The sequence below is a fragment of the Saccoglossus kowalevskii genome, chromosome 15 (assembly GCF_978046115.1).
Source record: "Saccoglossus kowalevskii chromosome 15, keSacKowa6.1, whole genome shotgun sequence".
Lineage (NCBI taxonomy): Eukaryota > Metazoa > Hemichordata > Enteropneusta > Harrimaniidae > Saccoglossus > Saccoglossus kowalevskii.
In genome coordinates this window covers 6,249,738-6,277,699 of record NC_140655.1, presented here as the reverse complement: position 1 = coordinate 6,277,699, position 27,962 = coordinate 6,249,738, and the positions used below count along the sequence as shown (strand labels likewise).

Here is a 27,962-nt window from a genome sequence, read left to right as displayed (position 1 = left end):
AAAACCAGAACAAGCAAAATATTCCTTATTCATTGATTGTTTGTTTACAGCAATTAATCACCCAAAGACGTATTTGTTCTGTCCGTCTATTTCTGCTCTTTTGTTTCAATGTCGAATAGTAATCACCACAGTTTTTAGTCCGAAATCCATTAATTTGTGTTCTGTCTGTCCATCCATCTAAGAGACACTTCTCAGACTTGTTTTGACTGTTGTAACTTAGCACGCATGCCATGTATAATGATTTGTATGCACATACATTTTCAATACTATTTCATCAAGTATGGCGCCCATTTTGGTCCTCGATTAGACTGGCGCAGTCGGAGCGATTAATTTGTTTTTTGTAGTTTAAATAAAATAAAACAAGTCATTGTCAATGACACGTCCCCGTTCCGTTCATATTTGAGTGACAATATACATTCAAAGCAGATCATGACCGAAATGCACCTGCATATGTACAACACATTGTACTAAATCTGAACAAAATCCATCCATGCATGACTGAGATCTGGTTCCGGAATTGTGAAAATACGTGATTTTAATGCATTTTCGGTCTTAAAATGGCCATCATTCAGCTATTGTTAAGCGGATCATGAAACAAATGCACATATCTATTTGTGACATGATGCACCTTGTGTGTGTGAAGTTTGAACTTGATCAATCCAGACATGTCTCGGATACGGATCCAGAACTGAATTCTTTAAGAAAATGGCCGCCAGTCGGCCATTTCAACTTGATCCGGGGAAAAAAATGACGTGCATCAAGGTCCTATTATGTTTAATGTAAGTACCAAATTTGAACGAAATCCGTCCATGCATAACTGAGATCCGGGTTCGGAATGGTGAAAATGTGCGATTTCAATGCATTTTCGGCCTTAAAGCGGCCGCCATTTGGCTATCGTTAATGGGATCATGAAACAAATGCACATACATATTTGTGACATGATGTACCTTGTGTGTGTGAAGTTTGAACTTGATCAATCCAGACATGTCTCGGATACGGATCCAGAACTGAATTCTTTAAAACAAAATGGCCGCCAGTCGGCCATTTCAAACTTGATCCGAAAAAAAAATGACGTGCATCAAGGTCCTATTATGTTTAATGTATGTACCAAATTTGAACGAAATCCGTCCATGCATAACTGAGATCCGGGTCCGGAATGGTGAAAATGTGCGATTTTGATGCATTTTCGTCCATAAAATGGCCGCTATTCGGCTATCATGAAAAAAATGCATGTGCATATGTCCCATATAATGTGTGATGTATGAGTGAAGTTTGAACATAATCGGTCCATGCATGTTCGAGATACAGGTGATCACGGACGGACGGACGGACGCACACAGGGCAAAACATAAGTCCCCGTTTTCGGACTCCGTCCAAACGGGGACTAATAAAATCGCGAAATGGAGGTGTTAGCACGAAATCATCCCGACTGGTTTATTCTGCAGGAAATTCATTGCTATTAAATATTCATGAGCACTTATTATAATGAGGTGGGCGCGGAAATACGTGCACAATGAGGTCAACATGGTAAAGGTCACAGTGCAGACCCAACTTGGCGGGGCACGTTAAAATTCGAGTTTGTCGTAGTCGTCGTTTCTAATTCATCACTATGTGTAAATAAAGTAACTCGTACTGTCGTGGAATTGAAAAAAAAATTGGCTGCTACAATCAGCCGACGCCTTCTCGGTCAGAGGTCAGTTGAAGAGACGTTGTGATTGGCTTAGATGATTGTCAATTAGAACACTCATTAACATAATTACCCGTTGAAAAATCGACTGGTTCCTGTAGTGTCGATAGAGGGCCATGCAGAATAAACCAGATTTCGCAGTTACAGGGGATTTCGCGCTAACACCTCCATTTTGCAATTATTATTTTTTATTTAAACTACAAAAACAAATTACTGCGCCAGTCTAGTCCTCGATATATATTGTGCATTATACCATTGAAACCAGTCGAATAAGCATTTGGTGCAACAGTATAGAAATATCACCCACATTTGCACTGAGGAGATTAATTGAAACGAACTAAAACAAATTGTGGTTAATATTTATTTTGTCATCTCCAACTTTGGAGTAAATCATACACTAACTGAAGAACTCGTAATTCCTTTTTTTTTATTAAAGTATTGTGTTCACAAAAAGCTGTATTACCTAAGTATCCTTCAAAAGATGCAATACATAATATTGCACTTGATATAGTAATACCTACAAATTCTTGCCCAATTTGGCAGAATTTAGTCGGAATGTCGGCGGCTGCCACTTGCAGAGGACATAGGCGTATGACGTCATTGCGGGGATGGACATCACTTGGAGAGGAACATCAAGAAAGAATTTTCTCGCATCACGTGGTGACCGCTCGTCCAATAGGAGGCTCGATAAACTCGTGGGGAGATGGCAGCATTAGCTGACATATACTGACAAGCAGGACACGTAAAAAACGTGGTGTGATTCCTACCTCACTGCTAAGTAGGTCACATGTCATTTGTTAATCAATCACATATATGCTTGCGTAAATATATAATGTTATAAATACATGCATGGACACTTCAAAATGACACAGATTGAATGACGAGTTTACCTGAAGGACAATTAAGCCATTGTCCTTTTTAATTATACCGTCTAACGATAACATTTTTTAAGACGACCGACGTGTGAAATGTACAGCACGTTCGTAATGCCATAGGATGGAAGAAAGCATTTCGTTCTTCCTTTATCTGTTTTTTCTGATTCCTTCATATCCAAAAAAATACCTAACTTTCACATTCAAACCATTCAGGAAGCTGTAAAAGTTTGGTATTTTTTTCACTGATTTGTAGGAATCTGAGAAACACGTTTCTCAACTTGCGCCGGATTCAAGATGGCCGCCTCCATATTGTAGATATCGGTATCGCGTTTATTTGATTGTCACTTGTACGCCAGCTTACTGTGTAGGCAATGTTAGTGGCTCGCCAAATCCTGCTGAACAAAATACTGAGCCAATAATTTAACTTGAGCTGTCAAGTCCACCCAAACACATCGTTAACAATGATCGCGAAGCGCAATGACTTGGCCCTCCTTGTGTTGATATCGTATAATAGTGGACTTTGATTCTGTGGGTATCAACAGTACTGTACTTACCAGATAAGGACTATACCGTGTAAGCCTAGGTAATTCCTAGTACTGACTGCATATTCTGTATATACTATTAGATACGTGGAAAACGATGTCAAATCATAATGGATATTTTGACACATAATTACTGGGAAATATTTTAAAATCTAGAAATATGTATAACAAGCTTTAGATATTACCATAAAAGAGGTCATGCATCTGGCTACTGTATACTAACTATCAATGAGAATTTCCCAAAACAATACTGTTGCCATTGAAATTAAAAAAAAGTTTAACACTGCACATGAGATATATTATTGTATATCATTGACAGTATAGAATAACCCTCCCTAAAGTAGCGCCACGCGTAATGATGTTTATGCCTCCCCTCCCCTCCCCCGTACCCCCGATAAATACACATCTAGACCGACTTCGACGTAAACTACAGCCCTATATAGGACTGCAATTTAATTACAATTTAATTCGACTAAATTGAATTGCAATTTTGTATAGAAATATCTTATAATTACAATTTAAATCGATTCAATTAAATATATATTGTTTTAACAGTTGAACAGACCACAGTCCCTCAACGAGGGACTGTGAACAGACAAAACGCCACAAAGCAGATCAAGATCATTACCCTTATTCAGTCACAATAGATTGGTGTCTCAAAAAGTCACTTTCCATCGTCTACAATTAGAGTTAAAGTAGACAAGAAAGACAAACGAGGAATCGTCACAAAACAAAAGTGGTTTGATTCTTCATCTCTGCTGTTTATTCTAGAGTATGTATGTCCATGATGCATTCAAAGTCACTCGCGTTTTCGCGATAAGCAGCCTCAATTAACTAGAGTATTCAAAAATATAGTAATTCATTAGTTTATTATCATTACTTAATTATTTTTTTTACTTAATGTACACTCTGATCATTATGAATGGCTAATATGTACCCCAAAGCATTATATCTATTTATGGAAAAACGGTGTTTATAACATAGAGCAATGTTTACTGCTGCACTGTGACGTATAATGTGTGTATTCCAAAGCTGGCTGGCTGTTTCATACCAATATAATACTATACTAGACAAAGGTAAAGCGAATTTAGATCATGCTGCCATGAAACAATTCTGTCTGCTTGGCCACAATACTTGAATACATAAAGCTGAATATTTCAAAATGTTGAGTTATCGATTTTAGGGGCGTTCTAATATGGCACTGCCCAACTTGGCCTCTCAAGGCTAATCTGCGATTGTGTTCCCCTGCTAGCTGTGGTTTCGTAGCAGTCTGTTGCGACTGTCAACTGATTACTGCGTTTTAAATTTTATTTGGACGTCTTTTCTGTTTGTTTTGTGTTGACATTCGGGCCGGGCCAGCCAGATACCGACGACCAAAAACGGCCCTCAGGGGGCTATGATTCCACAGCTATTCCCCTGCATGAACATATTTGGGCGACGGACTTGGTCTTTCCTCATAACGGATTGCGTAGAAATGACAAGTTATGAAATTATTTTATGTTTTCCTCAAAATAAATGCTAAATTTACCAATCACGACGTAAAACATTTGAGATTCTACTGTGAATGTTGTGCAATGTCGAAGTTGAAAACGTTTTCCATTCTGGCTGTGACTGTAATCGTTTCCGTTTTTTTTGAGAAAACTTTAAGGCAGGTATGACCATCTTTCTGTCATATTAACGTTATTGAACTGTAATGCTGGTTCACTTATTGAATGTCTCGAAGTCAAGTTTATGCAGCGAACTTGACATGGAATACCTATTACGAATAAGAAACCAGTTCCACATAATACAAGAATCAAAATGGCGTCGTTACCTGTAACCATAATTATGTTTTTTACTATGCCAGTTCAAGAATGGTAAATATTAAAACAATATTTCAATACATTTTCTTTATGTGAAAATCAAAATCAACATTAAGTCCAGTGTTCGCTGTCAGTCCTACCCGAAATGTAATGTCTTTACATTTATTGCGTCTTTCACAAATGAACATATATATTCGATTGAGTATTTGGTTGCAATAGACAGGTCAACCAATTACATTAAAGACAATATTGAAACAGCTGCAGTAACCGTCCCGAATCATGTTCGATATATGGGTACTAAGCTAGGGGGTCCGCTTTCTATCTAATCTGATAATACCGTCATGGAGCAAATATCCACCCACAGTATTTATGGCTTCGCGGAAATCAAGCTAATTCCTTGTACTGACTGTGTTCTATATATAACAGGTTGTCATTTGATACGTGGAAACAGACGTGTTAAACAGAAGACAGGACAAAACAGTGCATGATACAGTGGCAATAGAGGTCCCTTGTACGACGAAATGTGTGATCATCCCTGAACACCATAAGACGACAACACAACGCTCTATTTAAAGAGAACAGAAATGCTACAGTGTGTCATTTTAACAGTATGCTGACGACGGTGGGTTAACCGTGTAGCTGTGGAGACCTTTTGGTGAACACAAACCTTGCTGCCAAGTCAGGAGATAACAACAGTATGTGCTTTAATTGAACACCCTCTGCCAAGTTAGTATTCTTTATAACTCTACCATTTGTCACGTGACTTCATTCTGAGTGCCATCTCTCAAATAACAAGACCTTAAACTAAACATAACATTGCATGGATTATACACCAAAGGAAATCGCGCTAGATTTGCTGAGCAATGATATGAGGCAACAATCAAGACAAATATTCAATATTCATGGCAGAGACTGACAACTCTCGGGGGAAAATTGACACGTCTGATTGTCTGGACAAGATACTAATAAATTATAAATCGCAAGAAGATCAAGATATCCCATGCAATGATGTGTTTCATCATGACAAAACTTCAGAAGTTAATATAGGAATACAGTTAGAAAATGATATAAACGGAATTGAAAACAATTCTGTTCTGTCTGATTCTAATACCCCCAACAATTCGACTCTTGAAAACCTGGACCTGTGTTACATGCAGAGCTTAGTATTTGACGAAGTACACGAACAAGGACCTGAGTGTAAACTGATGACTTGCATTAAAGAAGAAAATAATTCCTCTGTTGAAACTCACCTTGCTAGTGAATTCCCATATGCCGATGCCACAGTTAACCATTTCATTAGGGAAAATGACCTGCTACAGATAAACAGCAATGCCATTGATACAGATATTGAACATTATAATTGTGTTTTTCCACTTGAAAATAAATATCACTCTATTCCAATGACGACAAACAAAATAAAAATAGAATCGGGAGACGGCGAGAAAACAAGTTCTGTTTCTAGCACAGTGGAATATGTTGCGATTAACACATGTACAGATGAAGACGAAGACTATGAGAATTTTTGTGCCATGGATAACCTTGGTTACCACGGTCATAGTGATGGACATACCTTGAACTGTACAATTCACCAAAATGCTGTATCCAAGTATAAATGTATGGAACATGTTATCGAAGATCCGCTTAGTGATGATGAAATTGAGCATGAGGATAGCACTTTGATTTTGGAAACTAAGGAACAGGAAGATGTTGAATGCATCATGGAATGTAGTGAATATGGGTCAGCTGTGTCAACTAGGTACCAAACAGAATACAGTAATACAATGAAATCAAGTACATTAGTTGATACTGCAGTTGATAGCACAAATGTCTTAAATATTGGAAAACAATGTCAGAGTGCATTTGATAGCGATGGAACTATGTCACTGTTGATTACTGGGATGTCAACTGAATATGAGTTTATGTCAATGAAAGTGAACCAAGATCATCTAGTAACCACAAAACAACAGGAGAAAAGGGAGGAGAGGAAGACAAAGAAAAAGAAAAAGACCGAAAGTCATCTTCAAAACAAAAGCAATAATGCCTTTCTCATGCCTGAAGAACAACTCAACAGTCATGGTACATCTGTCGTTCATTCAATTGAGTACCTAGAATTCCTAGATAATATGAAAGATATATCTGAACTGAATTCGTCTAATGACGTAGCAGAAATTATATCACCAGAACTACCTGAACCTCAAATGCTTTCTGAAAAACAGAACGATGCAAATGAAAGCAGACATGACAATCAAAACAACAACACCATCATGGACTCTGAGCGCGATTCATGCATTTCTCCCAAGGGATATGTTACAGGGATTACTGGTGAACTTAACCAGAAAAAACATTTAAATAATAAAGATCATACATTAAAAGAAAAGAAGAAAAAGAAGAAAAAGAAGAAAAATAGGAAAAAGAATTCAAGTAAAGAACATAAAGCGAACAGTTGCAGTGATAACCAGGAATGTGTACCCGGAAGTAGTTTAGCTAACAATGACCAGCAAGTGCAAACAGCAAACACAAATCCTATTGAGAATATGTTTTGCCAAAAAACGTCAAGTGGGCTAATTGATCTGGAAGATGTATCTGAACTGAATTTATCAAATGGCATAGGCGAATATATGTCACATGAATTACCTCAAATGCAATTGATTTCTGAAAAACTGAAAAACATCTGCACAGATACAAGGGCAAGTGAACACAACAATCTGAAAAACAACAGCGCTGATACTGGAGACGATATTTGCCAAATAACACCTGGCATTTCTTCCCAAGTAAATAGTGGATATGTCAAGATGGAATTAAATGATGTCTATAAGACATCTTCTGTAGTGCCAATCCTGGATGATTGCATTCATACACTGAGTGATAAAAAAACACAAGATTATTTTAGTGAAGGATGTGCAAGTGAAGAAGAAGGTGCTCATGCCTCTTGCCTGACTACATGTAGCACTTTCAGTGAGGTCCCAGACGGTGATTGTGTTTCTTCAAGGTGGCAGGAACACCATACCATGGGTTTGTCTGTTAATGATAACATATTGTTTACACAGATCACTAGTGAAAACTGGGCAAACAATTGCCTAGATAATCTGGAAAATAAACCAAAACTGGATTTGTCAAATAGCACTGGAGTAAATGGTTCACATGATCTAGCTCCAGTTCTTTATGAAGAAGAAAATAATGCAAATACAAATAGACTTGAAAGTAACAATGGCAATATAAACAACCTCAGTAATGACCTGTGGAATGATTGTAGCCAAACATGCTGTATTATTTCCCAAGGAGCTAAATCTAAAAATGATATTACTGAAAACGCTACTTATTCACATGATTCTAGTGATTGTGAGAGAGAACACACTGAGATCAAAGACGATTGCGAAAATATGGTAAAGAACACTGTGAAGAATTCATCTGCTGATTCAAATCAAGATCCTATAACTACAACAACAACAACAACAAAGAAAAAGAAAAAGAAAAAGAAAAAGAAAAAGAAAGAAAATGATTCAAATCAAGGACAACCAGTAACCAATGATAGTCTGGAAGATGTACCTGTGATTAGGTTAGTCAAATATAGTGAAGATGCAGGAGTCCATTTAAATAAAGACCAAACATCAAATAATGAAAAGAATAAAACAGGGAAGAAGAAGACGAAACAAATCAACAGTGGAAATATTGGTGTAGATATTGCTGATGAAATTACAATTGTACAAATGAATGAACCACTAAAGCTGTTAGAATTACTAAAAGCAGACAGCATTGTAAATCCAAAAGATACTCTGGACGAGATACCTGAATTGAGTGCGACTGGTCATGCTGATGAAAATTCCACCATCTCTGACACTGTTGATGATTTTTGCCATATGAAGTCTAGTATTTCTTCCAATGCACACAAAGCCACAAATTATATTGCAGAGTATACGAGTTGTCAGCATTCGACCTGTTGTGAAATGGGTCACAGTAAAGATGGACTTGAAGAGTACTCGGTTGAGTATAATTCAAATGATGAAGATCAAATAGTATCAAAACAAAAAGAGATAGGTAATTCTGGTAACCACCAACCAAATAATAACCTGCAAAATGCACCTCAAAGTAGTTTAGCTGAAGTTGGTGGAGATGTTGAAGCTCTCTATTTAAATAAAGTTCAAACAGGGAAAAATAAAAAGAAGAAAAACAATGGTCAAGAACATAATGAAAAATCAACAATCCCAAAGCAGTCATCTGAACCTGACAAAAAGATAAGTAAAGGAGGCCTCCAGGATCAACATGACTTAGCTGTTACATCCATTACTTCAAATCAAGACAAATTGTTGGTAACCAAAGATAATAAAGAAAAAACAACCACAACAATTCAGAAGCAGAGGCAAGGCGAACAAATAATAAGTAAACAGAAGACAAAAAGGAGAAGTGAACAGAAAAATAAATGTGATGGACCCACTGGTCCGAAAAAAGAAGTGCAGATAGGACAGAATGAGAAGAAAAAGAAGAAAGCAAAGTCAGTTGTCAGCCAGGTTAATGATATAACACAATCAACACAGAGTAAAATGAAACTTTTAAACACGGGTGGGACAAATCAACATGATGCTACCAAAGATAATAAAGAAAAAACAACCACAACAATTCAGAAGCAAGGCGAACAAATAATAAGTACTCAGGAGACAAAAAAGAAAAGTGAACAGAAAAATAAATGTGATGGACACACTGGTCCGAAAACAGAAGTGAAGATGGGACAGAATGAGACGAAAAAGAAAAAGAAGAAAGCAAAGTCAGTTGTCAGCCAGGTTAATGATATTACACAATCAACGCAGAGTAAAATGAAACTTTTAAACACGAGTGGGACAAATCAACATGATGCTATCAAAAATAATAAAGAAAATACAACCACAACAATTCAGAAGCAAGGCGAACAAATAATAAGTAAACAGGAGACAAAAAAGAAAAGTGAACAGAAAAATAAATGTGATGGACCCACTGGTCTGAAAACAGAAGTGCAGATGGGACAGAATGAGACGAAAAAGAAAAAGAAGAAAGCAAAATCAGTTGTCAGCCTTGTTAATGATATTACACAATCAACACAGGGTAAAATGAAACTTTATAACACGAGTGGGACAAATCAACATAATGCTATCAAAGATAATAAAGAAAATACAACCACAACAATTCAGAAGCAAGGCGAACAAATAATAAGTAAACAGGAGACAAAAAAGAAAAGTGAACAGAAAAATAAATGTGATGGACCCACTGGTCCGAAAACACAAGTGCAGATGGGACAGAATGAGACGAAAAAGAAAAAGAAGAAAGCAAAGTCAGTTGTCAGCCAGGTTAATGATATTACACAATCAACACAGAGTAAAATGAAACTTTTAAACACGGGTGGGACAAATCAACATGATGCTACAAAAGACAATAAAGGAAAAACAACCACAATAAGCCAGAAGCAGAAACAAGGCAAACAAATAACAAGTAAACAGAAAAATGAACAGAAAAATAAATGCGATGTGCCCACTGGTCCGAAAAAAGAAGTGAAGATGGGACAGAATGAGAAGAAAAAGAAAATGAAGAAAGCAAAGTCAGTTGAGGGCCAGGTTAATGATATAACACAATCAACACAGAGTAGCAAAAGTGGGACAGATCAACATGATGTGCCAGTATCTTCTTCTTTCGTACCAGTAAAACTTAATCCCACGGAACACCAAGTAGATCATGATACATGCAAGGCAGAAAGTGAGAACAACAGAGATGGTGGGGAAATAATATACTCGTTACCTAGTGACAATAATCACAAAATCTGTGAAAAAACGAATATCAAGGTGACCAGTAACATGGTAATATGTATGGCAAATATACGTGGGAACTGCCGAGAGAGTGAACTGTGTGAATTCCATCACTGTTTTATGCCATATCAGTGGATGTTTACAGTAACAAGTGGTGAGACATATGAGTTCTTTGGAGATACCAATGATATTATTGAGCGGGCGTACTGCATTGGAAGTCAACGATTTTTTCAAATAATTGAAAGGTATGTTTTATTTGTTGCTGATACTATAACATAGCAATACCATTGTAAAACAATGATTGCACTGGTCATGAATATGGTTCACGTAAATTGCTCCATGAAATTTATCAGACATTAACAATACTGTACATGTGAGATTATGTATACCATTGGTTATAAGCAGTCGACCTCCAAAGAAGTATACACTGAATGACGTGTATTATAGTTCAAAAGTGTAATGATCAGTGGGTTGCATTCAAATTTTAGTTAGTGTTATTTAAATATACAAGAAAACTGCACATGTATCTGAAATTTCACTACAAGTAAAGTATTGATTAATAGTGATAAAAGTCGTTAGCCAATGGTATAGAATGTTTTATTTAACAATATGTTTAAGTTATTATTCATTGGTTTAGTATAAATGTTATCTTCCAACATTGTCTCTGAATAATACATACTTCGAATTCATGTGGACAAATCAAAGCAAATTATGAGAGTAAGGGTTACCACACGTCCAAGTTTATATACTTGTATGTAACACATACCACAGAGACCACTCGCTAAGAATGAATGAACATAAATACAAAGTCAGTTTAACCCTTTGAGTGTATTTTTGCCGTCCGAAATTCAGTTCAAGTATTTTCACTAAATTTTTAACTATACAGATCGTTTCAGATATTGTTTTTGGTTTTGATTAACGGGTTTGTCAATTTTATCAACATTTTAAGTGGGAATGAGTAGACTATGCAAAATAATTTTGTAGAGAATGCAACAATTTTACAATGGCGCTCAAAGTGTTAATCAGGTTTATGCATAGTGTGTGCAACGTTGACAAATTTCACGAAATATAAAAAAATATAGGAGTTATAGTATATTCATTAAATCACTAACCCTCAGTTATTTCTATTTTCTACAGTTTCTATAATATTCATATTGCCATTGATTTTGATAAGATGATTGGGTTTTTGAAGGGTCTTAATGAGATTGTACCCGCGTCTACCTCTGGGCACTGCGTTACTATTCGTCGACTGTCTACATCATCGTACAAGGCAAAAGAAATAACAGATGTCAGTGACCTTTCAACTAAGTGGCGTTGGCACTGGAAAGACAAAAACAATATATGGAAACAATTCGGTTTTAGCGAGGTCAGTTTCAATAATATATTTTGAACTATCTGTTAAACTGTTGGAAAGTTTATTTTGTTTTGTATAGTCTTTTTACGCAAATAATTGATGCTTTTAGTAAGTCAATGTTTATCCCATTGTCATTTTTAGCTCACTTATATACTGTTTGTTTCCATAGCTACCGGGTAAAGCAAATAGTGATGACATTGAGTCTGCTCTATTAGAAGAAGAAAAAGAGTATAAGTTTGCATCTGGTCGATCTCAGTATGTGTTAGACTTCACTACAATGCAATTAAAAAGCACAAATGAGCAGACAACAATGGACGTGAGAAGACGACCACAATTTGTTGGAAGGAGCGCTGTTTACAGGTATTGACAACTTTTATTATATTTTTTTATTTATATTGTATATAAATATTTTATATTTCTGAAAACTGAAAAAAAAATCATATGTTTCAATTCTCTAGAGCTCTGACTTCACATCCAGTATTTTTCAAAAAAAGAAGCGATAGCTTCATAGCACCAACTGTATGGGATGTGGTACCTGCTGGCAAAGATTTTATTAGAAGAAGATTGAGTACTCAATCGGCTGAATTTACATCCGTGAAACAGCTATTCAGAAACACCATTCCACCATCAACAGCAGCAATTATAAGAATAGAACGGGTACAAAATGTTGAACTTTGGGAACATTATCAAGGGTAGGTACTCAACTGTTTCTCACGTGAAATGGTACACATCTGGGAGTAATGAGAATTTGTACATATATAAGTAGTAAACTCATGACACCACACCATGCTGAGTTAGGCTAATGTCGGAAAAAAATATGTGTTTAATGATTTTAAAAGCTGTTTAAATCCATTATCTATTAAACATCCAAAACATGTTTTCTATCCCACAGCAAAATGTGTTGATTGATTGTTATTTATTTCCTATAACTCACTGAAAATATGTTGGGCAAACAAATTTAGGTCTCTTACGTCTTGTGTAAGTTATCATACTGTTACAAAATCTGTATACAACATATGTTGGTTAGTGATGCAATAGTCGTATGTATGTGTGATTCGTGTTCAATATGTCGACGATTTCATTAAAATTTCAATTTTAAAAACTGTTGGTTACAATTTATTTTGTACACTTGTTTATGTATTCAAATCATACCAGCGTTATATAGTGGTTATAAAGTGATTGCTGCATCAGCGTTTTATGTGAATTTATTAGGATTTGCCGTATTTTGAAATACAAACTCACAATAAATGTGAGTATTTTGGTATACTGAACATTTTAATTAGCGAAAGTAACATTAAGCGCAATAAGATTAAATATAAAAAGTCCATGTTAGTAGTTATCCTTGAAAACTTAAAGCGGGGGAGTCGTCACCTACGCATGCGCCAGATGGCCATAGCGTGTCATTGTTTACAAACAAGCGTCTACTCATGAGCCTTTGCGTTTTTAGCGTGTGTTTATCGTCGCTTGGGAATCAATTCCCGCGCGTGCGCAGGTGACGACTCTCCCGCTGTAATGTGAATAAAATCATTATAACTGGATTTAAGACCGAAAATCATTAAAAATAAGTATCTTTTTTTGGATACCCCATTTTTCTAAACATAATTTGACTCTTATATTTCCTGTACATAGAATACGTCACGTGTCACGTGTGACGCGTGAACAGTGGACTCCTTAGCTATCAGCAAGATCTCTACTGCCATTTGCTTCTATTGTCTATAATAGGGAGTTGAAATACCCTCGGTGTTCTTCGTCTTTCATGAGTCAGCAGAACTTCGTGGCGAAGATTTGCCTGTCACCTTATGATTTATAGTTTCTAGAATAGTGGCCAGACTAATACAATCTGGGAATAGACTGAAACACACAACAGTATATTAACGTAATAATTCAACATCACATCCACATTCCGCACGTGCTATATAAACCGCACTGTATCTGATACATACCTCTATGTCATGTTATTAACGTTATGATGTGCCCAGGTTTTTTTTTTTTTTTTTTTTTTTTTTTAGGTTGTACTAATTACATTTTCTTTCCTTCTCACACAGAATGAAAAAACATATGGAGCGTAAACGACCAGGCTGCGAAATGGAGAAACAGTTATTCCATGGGACTGAGATGGAATCCATTCAACACATTTGCAAACATAATTTCGATTTTAGGGTATCTGGAAAAAATGGAACACTCTTTGGACAAGGAACATATTTTGCCAAGAAGGCAAGTTTTAGTGATAAATATAGCGTTACAGATAAATCTGGTTATCAATTCATGTTTTTGGCTAAGGTATTAGTAGGTCGTTCAGCTAAAGGAGATCCATCATATAAAAGGCCACCAGAGATAGAAAATTCGAAAGGTGATTTGTATGATTCGTGTGTAAATAGTCTAAATAAGCCATCCAGGTTTGTCATATTCGATCGTTATCAGTGTTACCCAGAATATCTAATAACATATACGAAAGTGAGTTGTGAGAAAAATGATGTGAAAGTTGATGACGGCAACTTGATGTGCTCACCAGGACTATCAAATGCTGGTACCAAAAGCAAATCACCACAGACAGGTCCTCAACATCCCATCAGTAGTGACTGTCCACCGCAACAGTCTAGCATTGTCTGTGATATTTCAGACCAGCGCCACCATATTCAGATGCAACACCAGACAAGAGCAGGTGAACCACAGCATTCATCCTCTGGTTCTGTTATATTAATTACGAGTACATCACATCAATGCGGCACTGAGTATGATCCATCAATCGTAAGTCAACAACAGTCGCCCAGTACTGATAACCTAACTGCAAGTCAGTCGATTCAGTCCTGTACAGATGAAACGTCACTATGTGTAAATGATTCAAGACAGTCTCATGGATCTATAACTATACATAGTTTACCACGTGGAGATAATCCAAAACAATCTCACACCAATGAGCGTGCGTCTCCATGCAGTGTCATGTAGATGAACGTTTTTATTATATTGGCGAATATGCTAATGATTTAATTCAGATTACATGTTTTGATGCCTTAGAGTGATCTCATTCATATTGAGCTAGCATAATCTGTTTTGGTTGAACATTCTGTTTCTGCTTCTTTCTTGATAACTTGTTTACCAATTATTCTGGTTTTTAATTTGTTAGTGAATTGAGGTTTCCATTAAATATGTCAGTTGACATGTAATATCCAATATTTTCTGTATTATTTTGTTGTAATTAATTCATGTATTACAGAAATACTCTCCCTTGTTTACTATTCTTTCTCAATTCTTTGCTCAAACATTATACATAGTGATTTTGACAAAAATCTCATTAATTCTTCTCAATATATACGTAATCTATATAATATATGTAACCTTTGTACATGATACACAATTGTGTTAACGTGTGTACATCGATAGTTATAATTGGTACTTTGAACAAGCCGGTAGACTAATTGGCGATCGTTATCTTTATTATATTCGCCCTTTAACCTAGATTTCGATTAAATGACACACTTTTTATTTACAACCTATTTGTGATTGTATTTTCTAGATTCTTTGATTAAACGCAGCATTTACAGTTCATTCAAAGTTGCGTGGGGACTTTCCTTGATACAGTGTAACAATTCTCGTTGATCTGATAGACCCTCGTATGTGTGTAACTTAGCCAATATCAAAAAAGCATGATCATTTGAACATTGCTATTACAAGACTGACAGGAAGTGCAGATACATTTGGCAAGAAATATCAAAAATCAGTTTGGGGCTGTTGTCATGGTAACCGTGGGCCAGATTTTCCCCCCAGATTTTACCACCTAACTAGACTGAAGGTATAACATTCCTACCGAGCAAGAACGAAAGCGGCCCAGACAAAAATATCAAAGAAGAGTTGAAAAGCTGTTCCCAGTGAAAAGTTACTGGGTAATGAAAAAAGATATTGAAAACGATATCTAGTCGCGGTACCCGTCAGCACTGCAGCCTAAATTTCATTAAGTACAAGTCAGCCACACAAGTCTTGCAATTTAGCATTACCAGTACTTTGTTTGGGTTAGTTACAACTCTCATTCAGTGAACTGCGTGAGTTGTAGTTTAGTTTTAGCGGACTACTTTTAGTTTTGTTGAGCCATAAAAATAATAAAGCATCGTTTATTGTCTGAAATGAGGATATAAAGGATATAATGATTCAGCAATATTGTTTTTGAACAATATTGTGAGTTTGTTTTCTTATATTCACGAGCAGCCATCTTTGGGAAATAAAAATAAAATCAATATTGCTCTGGATTGCGTTAACGAACAGAAATTGGACTGTTCATAACTTTGGTTTTGTTCGTCAATTATTTGTGGCGACAATTTTGACATTGCGATTTGGAATGATTACCTCTTACCGTAATCGTGATTGTATGTGACCTCAAATAAATATTTAGTGTATCATTATATTGTTATTAATTATGGTGTATTAGTAGGAGATATGGTATTGTTTATTTAAAAGGCGGTGGGCGTTAACGTGAAATTCGGACACGCACTGTGCGACGACCACTGTCCCTTTAATGTGTGTATATTGTATAATAGTCATTGGTTCGCGTAAACTCGAGTTGTGTTTTTGTGTTTTGTTATATTCTGAACGTGACATATATGAAACTGCAAAACAGGATTCACATGAAATAATTTTGTATGGCGACGAACACTGGTTTTGTTGTATTAACTCGGTATCTGCCCCAAAAAGGAAGTCAGAACCACTTATTAAGGCATTACTTATTTGTATAGCATACAAGCATATTTGTATAGTATATTGAAGGCCATGAACATTGCCTAGTATACTATGATGGCTTAATTATCGTCTTATTAAACCTCATGTCAGATACCAGGGGATCGTTACGTTCGCAAGCTTCTCGACTAAGCAAAGACACAAACAGATTGGATCGTGTCAACTTCTAATCTCAGTCCTCCTTTGGAGAGCCCGCCAAGGCTGGCTCGCCTGCCGAGAACTCCCCAAAACTCTCTCTGCCTCTTGGAGTCTTCGCCATGTCTAACTAACACTAGCTTTATTCACTTCTCCAAACTTTAACCTATCACATGGAAGTTCAAGATTTGGAGGCGTGGCCTCCACACATTCAACTCGCATGTAGCCTATCACACGAAGTACTTAAGACGTCATATATATTTGATTAATTGTCCGCTATATTAAGAGACTACACATACCAAACTGCCAGGAATAGCAGTCAGATTGGCGACGTTTATATCGCAATTAGTTCTAATCACTGACTCTGCTACCGCCTAGCACGTCGTATAAGCCTAAATGGGAACAGGTTGTTATGGGAAAGTGTTGAATGATATTAACCAGCTATTCACATGAACCCAGCTATCAAGTCGGTATTTAGAGACATTGAAACACATCCAATACAGTCTTGTACTAACCTACTTTGGAACAATGTGGGGATGTGTTTTGGGATGGTTTCAAAAACTAGTGCTAAGTGTCTTTGGTCAAAAAATGATATCTTTACATGTGTCCATTAAATTACAACAAATGGAATGCAAGTTTGCTTTTTAGAACGTTTGTAAATATCGTGTCAATCAGATTAATCCCTGCGTCTTTGGAGTGTACATACAGTTGGGAGACACTACTATGATGAAATTGTTTGCACGTATCTGTTGATAGACTTATTTAGTTGATTACTAGCGAATGGCTGTGTTATGTCTGTCATCGTTTAGGCCCATGCGAGGTCCTGGATGGAACTCGACTTAGTGATTTGGAACTAATTACGATATAACCGTCGCTATTCGGACTACTATTTCTGACAGTTGGTATTCGCAGTTAGTAATGTAGTGAACGATTAATCAAAAGATATGACGTGTTCAGTACTTAGTGTGATTGGTTGAATGTGTGAAGGTTACTCCTCAGAGTCTTTTAACTGCTTTGTAAATGGTTAAGGTTTTGAAAGTGAATAAAGTTGTTTTAGTTGGTCTTGGCGAATACACGAGGACAGACGCAGTCTAGGAGAGTCTTGGGTCAGCCTTGCGATAGTCGTGGGGACTTTTCCCCAGGGCGCTGTGTCTTATAGAGTACTCGACTGACCGACTAAATACGAGAGTTGAAACGTATTTTGTTGTGTGCCTCTATTTGACTAAAAGGTTTAAGTGACTTTCCCGATCCCGTACCTCAAGGGGACGCGATAGAGAGACAAGACGAGATATTCTCCCCTTACACGTGTGGAGAACCCAGAGAAGAAGATTTTCCTCCTGATACTACCATGCCGACAAGGATTGGAGAGATGCACAACTTGTGAGAGTTCTGTTAAGTTTGTACAATGCAGTTTCCTGAATGTGGTGGGTCCGAGGTGAACAGGAGGAGTTTTTATGTTATTTTACCCATGTGTTAGCATAGGGCAAATTACTGAAATTGTATTATCTAGATGTACAAAACACTGAGAAAACTGAACTCAGACAGTCCTTTCATAACAAGTGAAGTGCTCAACTGCAACAGTTGGATGCCTGTAACTTGATTCACTCAGCTACTACCAGCCTGTAAGGTCTTTGCTCAAACGTTTGCAAGATTCATGAACACGTTGACGAGCGTTTATATTCATTTTTACTCTACATTGTATTATGTCAGCTGGCGCACAAATTATATAAAAATATGGGGCCGCCATCTTGAATACGTTATGATACAACTGTGCGTTCATGTGGAATGTAGACCTGACTGATACCGTGTTCACACGTGTGCCAAAAAGCCGGTTAGGAAATCAGCTCTATAGTTTAGCCGGCGTTGAAACACGTATGAATAAGATAAGCCGGCGACACGCCGATTTCGTTTAAAGGGCGGTAGTCGCGCTGCGCATGTGCGATATCTGTGTTGATAAACATTGATTTTCCCACAATCCAATGCGCTCTTAATGGTAATCACAAGTAGAGGTTCAATCTGGGCGCGACTAGCACTAAGGCCAGACTATTATTATTCCTTGTTTCGCGATTTTTATAAGGCAATTTTTTTGATGAGGGAGGAAAAAAATAAAATTAATTCTTTTTTTCCATTAGATTTAGTGTGATTCTCAAAGAATTGTAAGTGAGATCATTGATCAGAGAGAAGAAATGAAATAAAATTGTATTCCATGTATAACCTTGTTTCTCATCTGTGCGAGACTTCGGTACTTTGATCATGATGCTCCCAGAAAAATGCAACTTGGATTTGTTATGCAGCGGGCGGTAAGAAAATTAAGATAAAAATAATATTTTTTTAGCATTTTTTTGCGCTTACAGGCGGGCGCGAGAAATTACGCTGAAATAAAATTATATTTTATTTCATTTTCGGCTCTTGTTCATTCGGCGGGTTCGCGAAACAAGGGATAATACAAGTCTGGCCTAATTACCCTCCTTGACTCCATCGATACTTTCCAAACACCTAAAAATACCTAATTAAAGCTTGGTAACGTCTCAGTTTATACTCGTTGATCTGCGCAACAGTCAAAGTCGCCATCTTTGTTTATATGAGACCCATATATCTCGCGCATGCGTGGCGCGACGACTACCGCCCTTTAAGTCGGCCGATAGCAACTCAGTCTTAGTTGTTTACCAAGTTAGTCAACCCGGCTCTGTGGCACACGTCTGAAAATGGTATAAAAGAGAAGTGCGTTCAGTGCCTACGGCGAGGCACCACATAAATCAGCCCGCTCGCCGGTATTATACATTGTTGCTGCCGTAATCGAACGTTGCGTGAAGTCGCACGTCCATCACAACTTCTGCAAATTATGCACACCTGCCTTGCCTTTGTTGTATATGACAATGAATATAGCATAGCAGCATAGGCGATGCGCCGGTTTAAAAAAGATGGTACGGATTATTTCTATGTTTTGCAGTGCTAGAGCTAGATGTGTATGTCTTGATACGGTAGTGCTGGGGTTATGAACATATGGAATAGCATATATGGATAGGGTGTTCGTGCTCCAGGTTCATGACCTGACAGATACCGTACCGTGTCCCGATAAGTAAAATGACTAGGCAAACGTATAAATTGGTTCATAGTTCATGACATCACGGCCTTGCTTGTCAGTTCATAGTGTCACCACTCGTCAAATCGATATCAGCCTATTACTTCGTGACCAAATTTCACGTGATTGGCCACAAAAGGAACTTCGCAAAAGATTTATTTAGATTGTTCATCTCTATGGAAACATGCGGATGGCCACCGAAATATCGTTGAGAGCCAAAAACCACTTGCACGAGACTTGTTATTTCCTCACGTCCACTATTTGAGTGGACTGTGTGACCATGGTAATTGGAAAATCGGACACTAATATAGGAGAGAAGGTAACACTACTGCGGGCAAAATATATATATCTTTTTCGGCCATTTGCGTTTAAAGTATATTGGAATTTGATGAAAAGCCGACAGAAAACAAAAATGTAAAAGGGCAGTTGATGGGGACACGAAAACAACTCGTAAACAATTTCGCCCACCGACGTACACACACTTGTACACAGTTAATAAGAGTATTTTATTATCAGCTAAACATAATAAAACAACTAGCTATTCTTTTCACCATGTATGTATGTTGACTATCATGGGTGTTATTATAAGTCTGGCAATTCCACAGTGTCTGAGTGCTAAACAAACTTACCGACATAGTTTGCGATAATAATAGAACAAGGTATTATACGACTTAGGCCACGCACACACAGTGTGTATCATTACGTAAAATCATGTGAAGTTTGTACAGTGTATAGTCGTGTCGGGTCCCACTAATATAACCAGTTTGGAGTGAGACGCGTCATAACACATACTTTGTCTCATTTGTATTCCAAAATACTTCACAATACAGCTAGGACTAATATCAAACGGGAATACAACAACAATTAGTGCAGTTCAACGATTGGATACTGACTTTTGTCGTTTTGAGTGAGTCAACATAAAGTAGTTTCTAGAACCCAACAAACACTGACTCAAAGATAATCAAATACATTGTAGCCGATGATTATTATAAACATGGTCAACGGCACAGGGAGTTGGACAAACTTATGTATTTTAATAAATTATTAAATAATAAATTGTTATATAACTTTTCTTTTACCCCCCTTCCTGGTATCGATTTCAAGTAATCACTGATCCTTGTTTATACCACTCTTTTCTTTATCACAACTTTGTTACGCGCTAATGTTATATGCAAATTTTAACGCGCGATGTAGACACGCCCTATTATAGGATATTTTACTATAATAGGGCGTGTCTACATCGCGCGTTAAAATTTGCATATAACATTAGCGCGTAACTAAGTTATGATAAAGGAAAGAGTGATATAAACAAAGGGGGTAAAAGACCAGGAAGGGGTAAAAGAAAAGTTATATAACAATTTATTATTTAAAAATTTATTAAAATACATAAGTTTGTCCCTGTGTCGACGGTGATAAAAAACTCTTAATGTCGCACTGGTCATCGCCGGTGTTGATAAAGACGCGCCACCCATTTGACGACATCTCCTTATTAATACAATACTGTACCGGTTGATAAACGTTCAAATATTGTCTCAGTAAAAACAACAATATTGCAAGCAGTTCCAGTGGTAGTAAATTTATTTCCGCTGTATACAAGATACAATATCTCGACCGAAATATATACATGTATCTCAATGTGTAGACCGCTGTTGAATTTGAATGATTGCAAATAACATGAATTGTTGATAACATGTTGATTAGCTATGCTTTATTTGTTGTTGCACTACACTGTGATATGCAATTCATGTTGTGAACATAGAGCCATATCATGAATTCATAAATGAGCACGAGGATGAGCACGGAATTGCTTCTACATAAATATGCACGCAAAAGGTCATCATGTCTGTGTGTGCTTGAACAATGCGATCGCATCATATTTATCATTGTGATATGAGAATTAATAATTACTATCAGCAATTAGTCCGAAATTTTGTTTTAAAAACATATCGTTCAGAAGGGTAATATTTCTTGCAGCTGTAACTGCAATTTGGGAGTTCGCAGATGTGCTTATATTTCACATCTTATCAGCATAAATGCTAATGCAGTTCAGTAAGTGGAAGTTATCCAGATCATTCTAGCCCTATTAAAATAAATGGAAAATACTACATAAAAATAAAACGTAGTTCCGTCTATGCTAGCTACCACTGACGTTTCGCTGCCAAGAAATTGAAATCCAGTTAGAAAATTAACAAGCAATATTTATTTCATTGAATGCAAATAACATGTTGAAAATGAGACTAATATATAATATTGTGGATATGAATATCTGTATAATGTACACTGTATAGACATAAAGGTATACCAAATTTATGATGTACTTTGCAATTGTCAGCTTTACGTATTATAATAAAGATTAATTGTGTATTTATTACCATGTCTAACTGTTTGGGAGTTGGTCAATATTTGTGCTGATGCTGACTAAATAATATTATTTTCTTGAATTAAGAATGGGTTAGGCTTCCGATGTTCGCGTGACAGTCGTCACATTGACAGACACAACATTCTTAATCTAATCAGTGTGTATACTGCTTTTGTGGGTGACTCAATATCCAAAGGGCAATATACGTATGCCGTTATGAATGAAGGCAGTCAATATCAAAATTCTAATACCCACAAAGTACGACGGAATACACTGTTTTAAATGTGGTGCACATATAAACCATGGACAGTTCAATACTGATTAACATAAAATACAACATGACAGATACTATGGTTACACTGTGTTATAAACATTAATATTTATTTTATTAAATTTCATAAATAACTCATATTACTCTCCGATTGCACATACAGTCAGAAATATCTGGTCATAAAGAGGCTATACAACACCCGTGTTATCTATGTTATATTATTAGTAAAAACAATGAAATAAAAAAAAACATTGCTGAGTATGTTTAAACAGTTTTCTTGTGTACTATCACACGTGTCTTGATAAGTAAAATGACAAGAAAAATTTTCAGAAAAAACACTGTAATGTAATCTTTAATCATTAATTAGTATTTGTAATGTTATAAATTAATTCGAATGTACTTGCTCTTCATTTTTTTTAAATTCAAATTCCACTTAAAGCGGGAGGGTCGTCACCTGTGCACCAAGCGACGACAACAGCACACGCTAAAAACGCAAAGGCTCATGAGTAGGCGCTTGTTTGTAAACAATGACACGTTATGGCCATCTGACGCATGCGCAGGTGGCGACTCCCCCGCTTTAAAGTCCATAGTATTTATATCTCACGTGACTTGCATTGGAGAAATAATTGTTGATGTTTATACATGAGCTGTGTAATCATATTATACTTTCAGGCATTATACATCATATGTTTATTTCCCATTGTAAATTCTACAGCAACATCTGATGCATAAAAATACTTGTATTAAGCATACATATATATACTGCTGCATATGTCATCATCATACGACGCACTTGCTCATACTTTTGCTTGGATATATTTTGTTAATTTCACTCAGTACTCAAATTTCAACAAAACACAACAATGACAGATCAAAGAATGCATTCACATAATAATGCATGATTTATTTTTAGATGTGCTATTCACCACTGATGACTGTTTGTCATTTAAGGCGGATTTTCGTGTCGCGGATTTTTCGTCAATAAAAGATTGCTGAGTACCCCTACTAGATGTATGATTACCAGGGTTAGGTCTATCTACACTTACAAAAGTGTAATTAGTGGAAGTAAGGTATAGCTCCTCACTCGTACTTAGTGATGAAGTACACATTCTCATATTAGAAATGTCTAATTGACTTACACTTGATGATGGAGACATCAGACTAGTTTTACATTGTTCTGGCCAACTATCGCTGGGGATGAGATTTGGTAGATTGGCCAATGATGGAGAAATTATTCCAGTGGTAGGTTGTTTTGGCTGACTTGTAATTGGTGATGTTGAACTGATATTCGTGGTAGTTTGCTGCATTTTACTGCTTGTTGATGAGGATTTGTTTCCAGTGGTAGATTGTTTTGGCTGACTAGTAGTTGGTGAAGTTGAACCAATATTTGTGGTAGATTGTTGCATTTTATTGCTAATTGATGACGAGGATTTGTTTCCAGTGGTAGATTGTTCTAGATGACTAGTACTTGATGTCGTTGAGCCAATATTTGCGGTGGTTTGTTGTAATTTCCTGCTACTTGGAGACGAAGATTTGTTTCCAGTTGTAGATTGTTCTGGCCGACTAGTACTTCGTGTTGAATCGATATTTGTGGTAGATTTGTGTAATTTACTGCTAGTTGATGAAGAGGATTTGTTTCCAGTGATAGATTGTTCTGGCTGACTAGTAGTTGGTGAAGTTGAACTGATATTTGTGGTAGTTTGGTGTAATTCACTGCTAGTTGATGACGAGGATTTGTTTCCAGTGGTAGATTGTTCTAGATGACTGGTACTTGATGTCGTTGAGCCAATATTTGTGGTAGATTGCTGTAATTTACTTCTAGTTGATGACGAGGATTTGTTTCCCGTGGTAGATTGTTCTAGATGACTAGTAATTGGTGATGTTGAACTGATATTTGTGGTAGTTTGGTGTAATTTACTGCTAGTTGATGACGAGGATTTGTTTCCAGTGGTAGATTGTTCTGGCTGACTGGTAATTAGTGATGTTGAACTCATATTTGCGGTGGTTTGTCGTAATTTACTGCTACTTGGAGACGAAGATTTGTTTCAAGTTGTAGATTGTACTGGCTGACTAGTACTTGGTAAGGTTGAACTAATTTTTGTGGTAGTGTCATGAATTTGTTTTTGCGTATCTGTTGACCGACTTAATTAGTTGATTATTAGCTGAATTGCTGTGTTATGTCTGTCATCGTTCAGGCCTATTTGAAGTTTTGGACGGAACTTGGCTCAGTGATTTGGAACTAATTACGAGATAATCGTCGCCATTCTGACAGTTTATATTCAGAGTTATTAATGTAGTGAACGATTAATCAAAAGATATGACGTATTCAGTACTTAGTGTGATTGGCTTTATGATTGAAGGTTACGCCCTAGAGTCTTTTTACTGTTTTGTAATTGGTTAGAGTTTTGAAAATGAATAAAGAGAGTTTGAGTTGGTCTTGAAGAGCACAGCACGATAGACGCAGTAGAGAGAGAGAGCAGTCCAGGGGGGGAGTCGAGAGTCCAGTCCAGGGGCGAGCCTTGAGGCAGTCCAGTCTTGGGCGAGTCTTGGTTCAGCCTTGTGAGAGTCTTGGGGATTTTTCCCCAGGGCGCTGTGTCTTATAGAGTGCTTGATTGACCGACTAAGACGAGAGCTGAAACGTATTTCGTTGTGTGTGCCTTATTTGACTGTAAAGTTAAAGTGACTTTCCCGATCCCGTACCTCAAGGGGACGAGATAGAGAGACGAGACGAGATTCCCCCCTGACACGTGTGGAGAACCCAGAGAGAGAAAGAATTTTCCCCCTGATAGTAGACTGCCGTAAGTTACTGCTAGTTAATGACGAGGATGTGTTCCCAGTGGTAGATTGATCTGACTGACTAGTACTTAGTGAAGTTGAACCAATATTTGTGGTAGATTGCCGTAATTTACTGCTAGTTGATGACAAGGATTTGGTTCTAGTGGTAGATTGTTCTGGGTCTGTACTTGGTGTCGTTGAACCAATATTTGCACGAGTAGAATGCCCAGTGTGATTAGTGTATTGGGCTCTGATAGAATGATGTACACGATCTGTATTTGACGAACTGAGATCAACGGTTGAATGTTGAGTTTGAAGAGTTGTTAGTGATGATAATCTATGTGTGGAATTCTGTGGATGGCTTATTAAGGCTGTCCTAAGCGGACCTAACACAGGTTTTCTGTATGTAATCAAATATTCTGGATAACACTGATACAAATTGAAAACCACAAAGACAGATGGTTTATCAGTGTTGTTTACACAGGAGTCATATCATTACCCCGATGTACTGTCAATTTCAGGGGGTCTCTTATAAGAACTATTCCCTTTGGTATATCGCCCAACCAGTACTTTAGCTACAAACATATATTGATATCCACTATCATCTTTACGACTATAATTATCGCTATAACTTGCATCACGCGCAAAATACGCGCCGTGTTCATAAAGTGTTGCATTTTTTTCCAGAAACTCTGAAATCAAAGTTCTGGTGACAAATCTTCTGAACTGAAGATTTCTCTGTTCCATGGAAGAGTTGTTCTTCAATTTCTCGTCGCGGTTGTTTCCGTTCCATGTATTTTTTCTTTCTGTTAAAATATAATAATGACAGTTAAATTAGAATATTGAATACACGGGAAATCTAAGCTAGAATGCGTTCTTAGTTGGAATTCCAATCGACATCACAATGCTATTACACATATTGAGGTATTTGAAATTGGTTTAAAGAAATATTTGATTCTCGGCATTTGGATTTTATACATTGTATTGCTTATCCCACGTGTACACGTGTTACGTGAGAACCTACCTTTGATAATGTTCCCAAAGCTTCACATTCTGTATCCTTTCTATACTTATAAGTATTGAATAAGGCATGGTCTTTCTGAATAACATTTCCACAGTTTTGAAGCCACTTGAACTTGGACTAAGACGACATAAAATACAATCATTCCCTTCAGGCATCGTTTCCCATTCAGGTGATACTAAACCAATCCTTTCCATTTGTGTAGGTAGTTTGTGCCTTTAGAACCAGAAGAGATTAAAAAGTTTTCATTTGTACTACAAGGATGTAATTTGTGATTCGTGTAAATAAGTATTGGGTAAAAATTATACACGTGTTAATAAGAAAGGATGATATTTTCAGATTAAAAAATGCGGGCAATTACAATATATATATATACCTCTTACTCTGCTTTACAGCATCTCCACTAACATACAAAGGTCGGCGCCTTACATCTCTGGTTGTCTTATAGAGCTGATCTTGGTTTTGTTGTTTCATGGTGATGAAGTTCAAAATGTAATGAAACTGTCCAGTGGAAAACCTGTAGTATTTCTCTCCTCTCAACATGGCTGCTTCAATCTCATCATTATTTGCCACACCAAAAATCTATCAACGGAAAGTGAAATAAGGAAATCATTGTCGACAAAACTGTCATTTTTATTATGCATTCACAGTTCGACAATTCAAAATATTAGATCACTAATAGTAATTGAATTAGAATTATTGTTCACTTCATCACGTAGGTACGTTGAACAAAGCTAAAATTCCCAATTTTCGTCAAAAGCAAAAAATGGCCTACTTTCAGGGACATCCACGTGACCGAACGTCATGACCCGAAACTCTGCAAGCATTCATTTGATAGGCAATACATAGATTCACCTTTGATAATAAGTTGAATTAGAAATATATTTTACTTCGTCATGTAGCGTACTTTGAATATGGCTAAAGTTCACAATTTTCGCCAAACACAAAAAGTGGCCTACTTTAAGGGACAGTCACGTGACAACCAAACAAGATACCAAATTTTGCAACAATGCACTTAAAGCGTTACAAAGTTGGGCGTAAAAAATATTTTTTTTTGAAGCTGAAACATCGATTTGTTTTCAGGCTGCCCAAGAACTAAAATGTACGTCTTTGGAAATTTCACAACAGTTTTGAAAAAGCCAAAATGTTGGTCTATTCAGATCTTGTTTTGTTTTTATGATAGGTTTAAAGGTGTTGCCGAGACAGTGCCGTAAAATATGCTGATTTTCCGTGTTTTTGAGATGCGAAAATTGGGTAAAATGGCAAGAAAACTTTGTTTGCCCGTTACCATGGCAACAAAGAGTTTTGATCTAAAAGAAAGCTATTTTGAGGGGTTGTGGGCCAAGTACTATCACTGTGCAAAATATGAGCCAAATCTATTTTTTGACCCCTGTCATCATTGTTTGATCTATACAGACATTTGCTCTTAAGCGACTAAAATCATTGAGTTGCCAATATGATTTGGATATTTTGATTCTGTTTCATACACTTCAAATATGCATTGCAATAAAATCACAACTAACCTGGTTATTACTGTCAGGTGTCCAAACATCACCATTGTTTTTC

General features: G+C 36.7%; 1 protein-coding gene across 1 annotated transcript; it reads left to right on the top strand.

Moving 5' to 3' along the window:
* Positions 1–5,371: 5,371 nt before the first annotated feature.
* On the top strand, positions 5,372–15,574 carry LOC100367366 (uncharacterized). The gene is made up of 5 exons (XM_085508666.1): positions 5,372–10,919; positions 11,812–12,040; positions 12,198–12,388; positions 12,487–12,720; positions 14,074–15,574. The coding sequence occupies exons 1-5, from the start codon at positions 5,809–5,811 to the stop codon at positions 14,972–14,974; spliced, it is 6,666 nt and encodes a 2,221-aa protein (XP_085364792.1). The 5' UTR covers positions 5,372–5,808; the 3' UTR covers positions 14,975–15,574.
* Positions 15,575–27,962: the final 12,388 nt, after the last annotated feature.

Excerpts from the sequence above, each read along its gene's own strand:
- LOC100367366 (XM_085508666.1), top strand. The coding sequence starts at position 5,809 with ATGGCAGAGACTGACAACTCTCGGGGGAAAATTGACACGTCTGATTGT. Across the intron at positions 12,389-12,486 it reads GGAAGGAGCGCTGTTTACAG|AGCTCTGACTTCACATCCAG; the intron begins GTATTGACAACT and ends TCAATTCTCTAG. Across the intron at positions 12,721-14,073 it reads CTTTGGGAACATTATCAAGG|AATGAAAAAACATATGGAGC; the intron begins GTAGGTACTCAA and ends CTTCTCACACAG.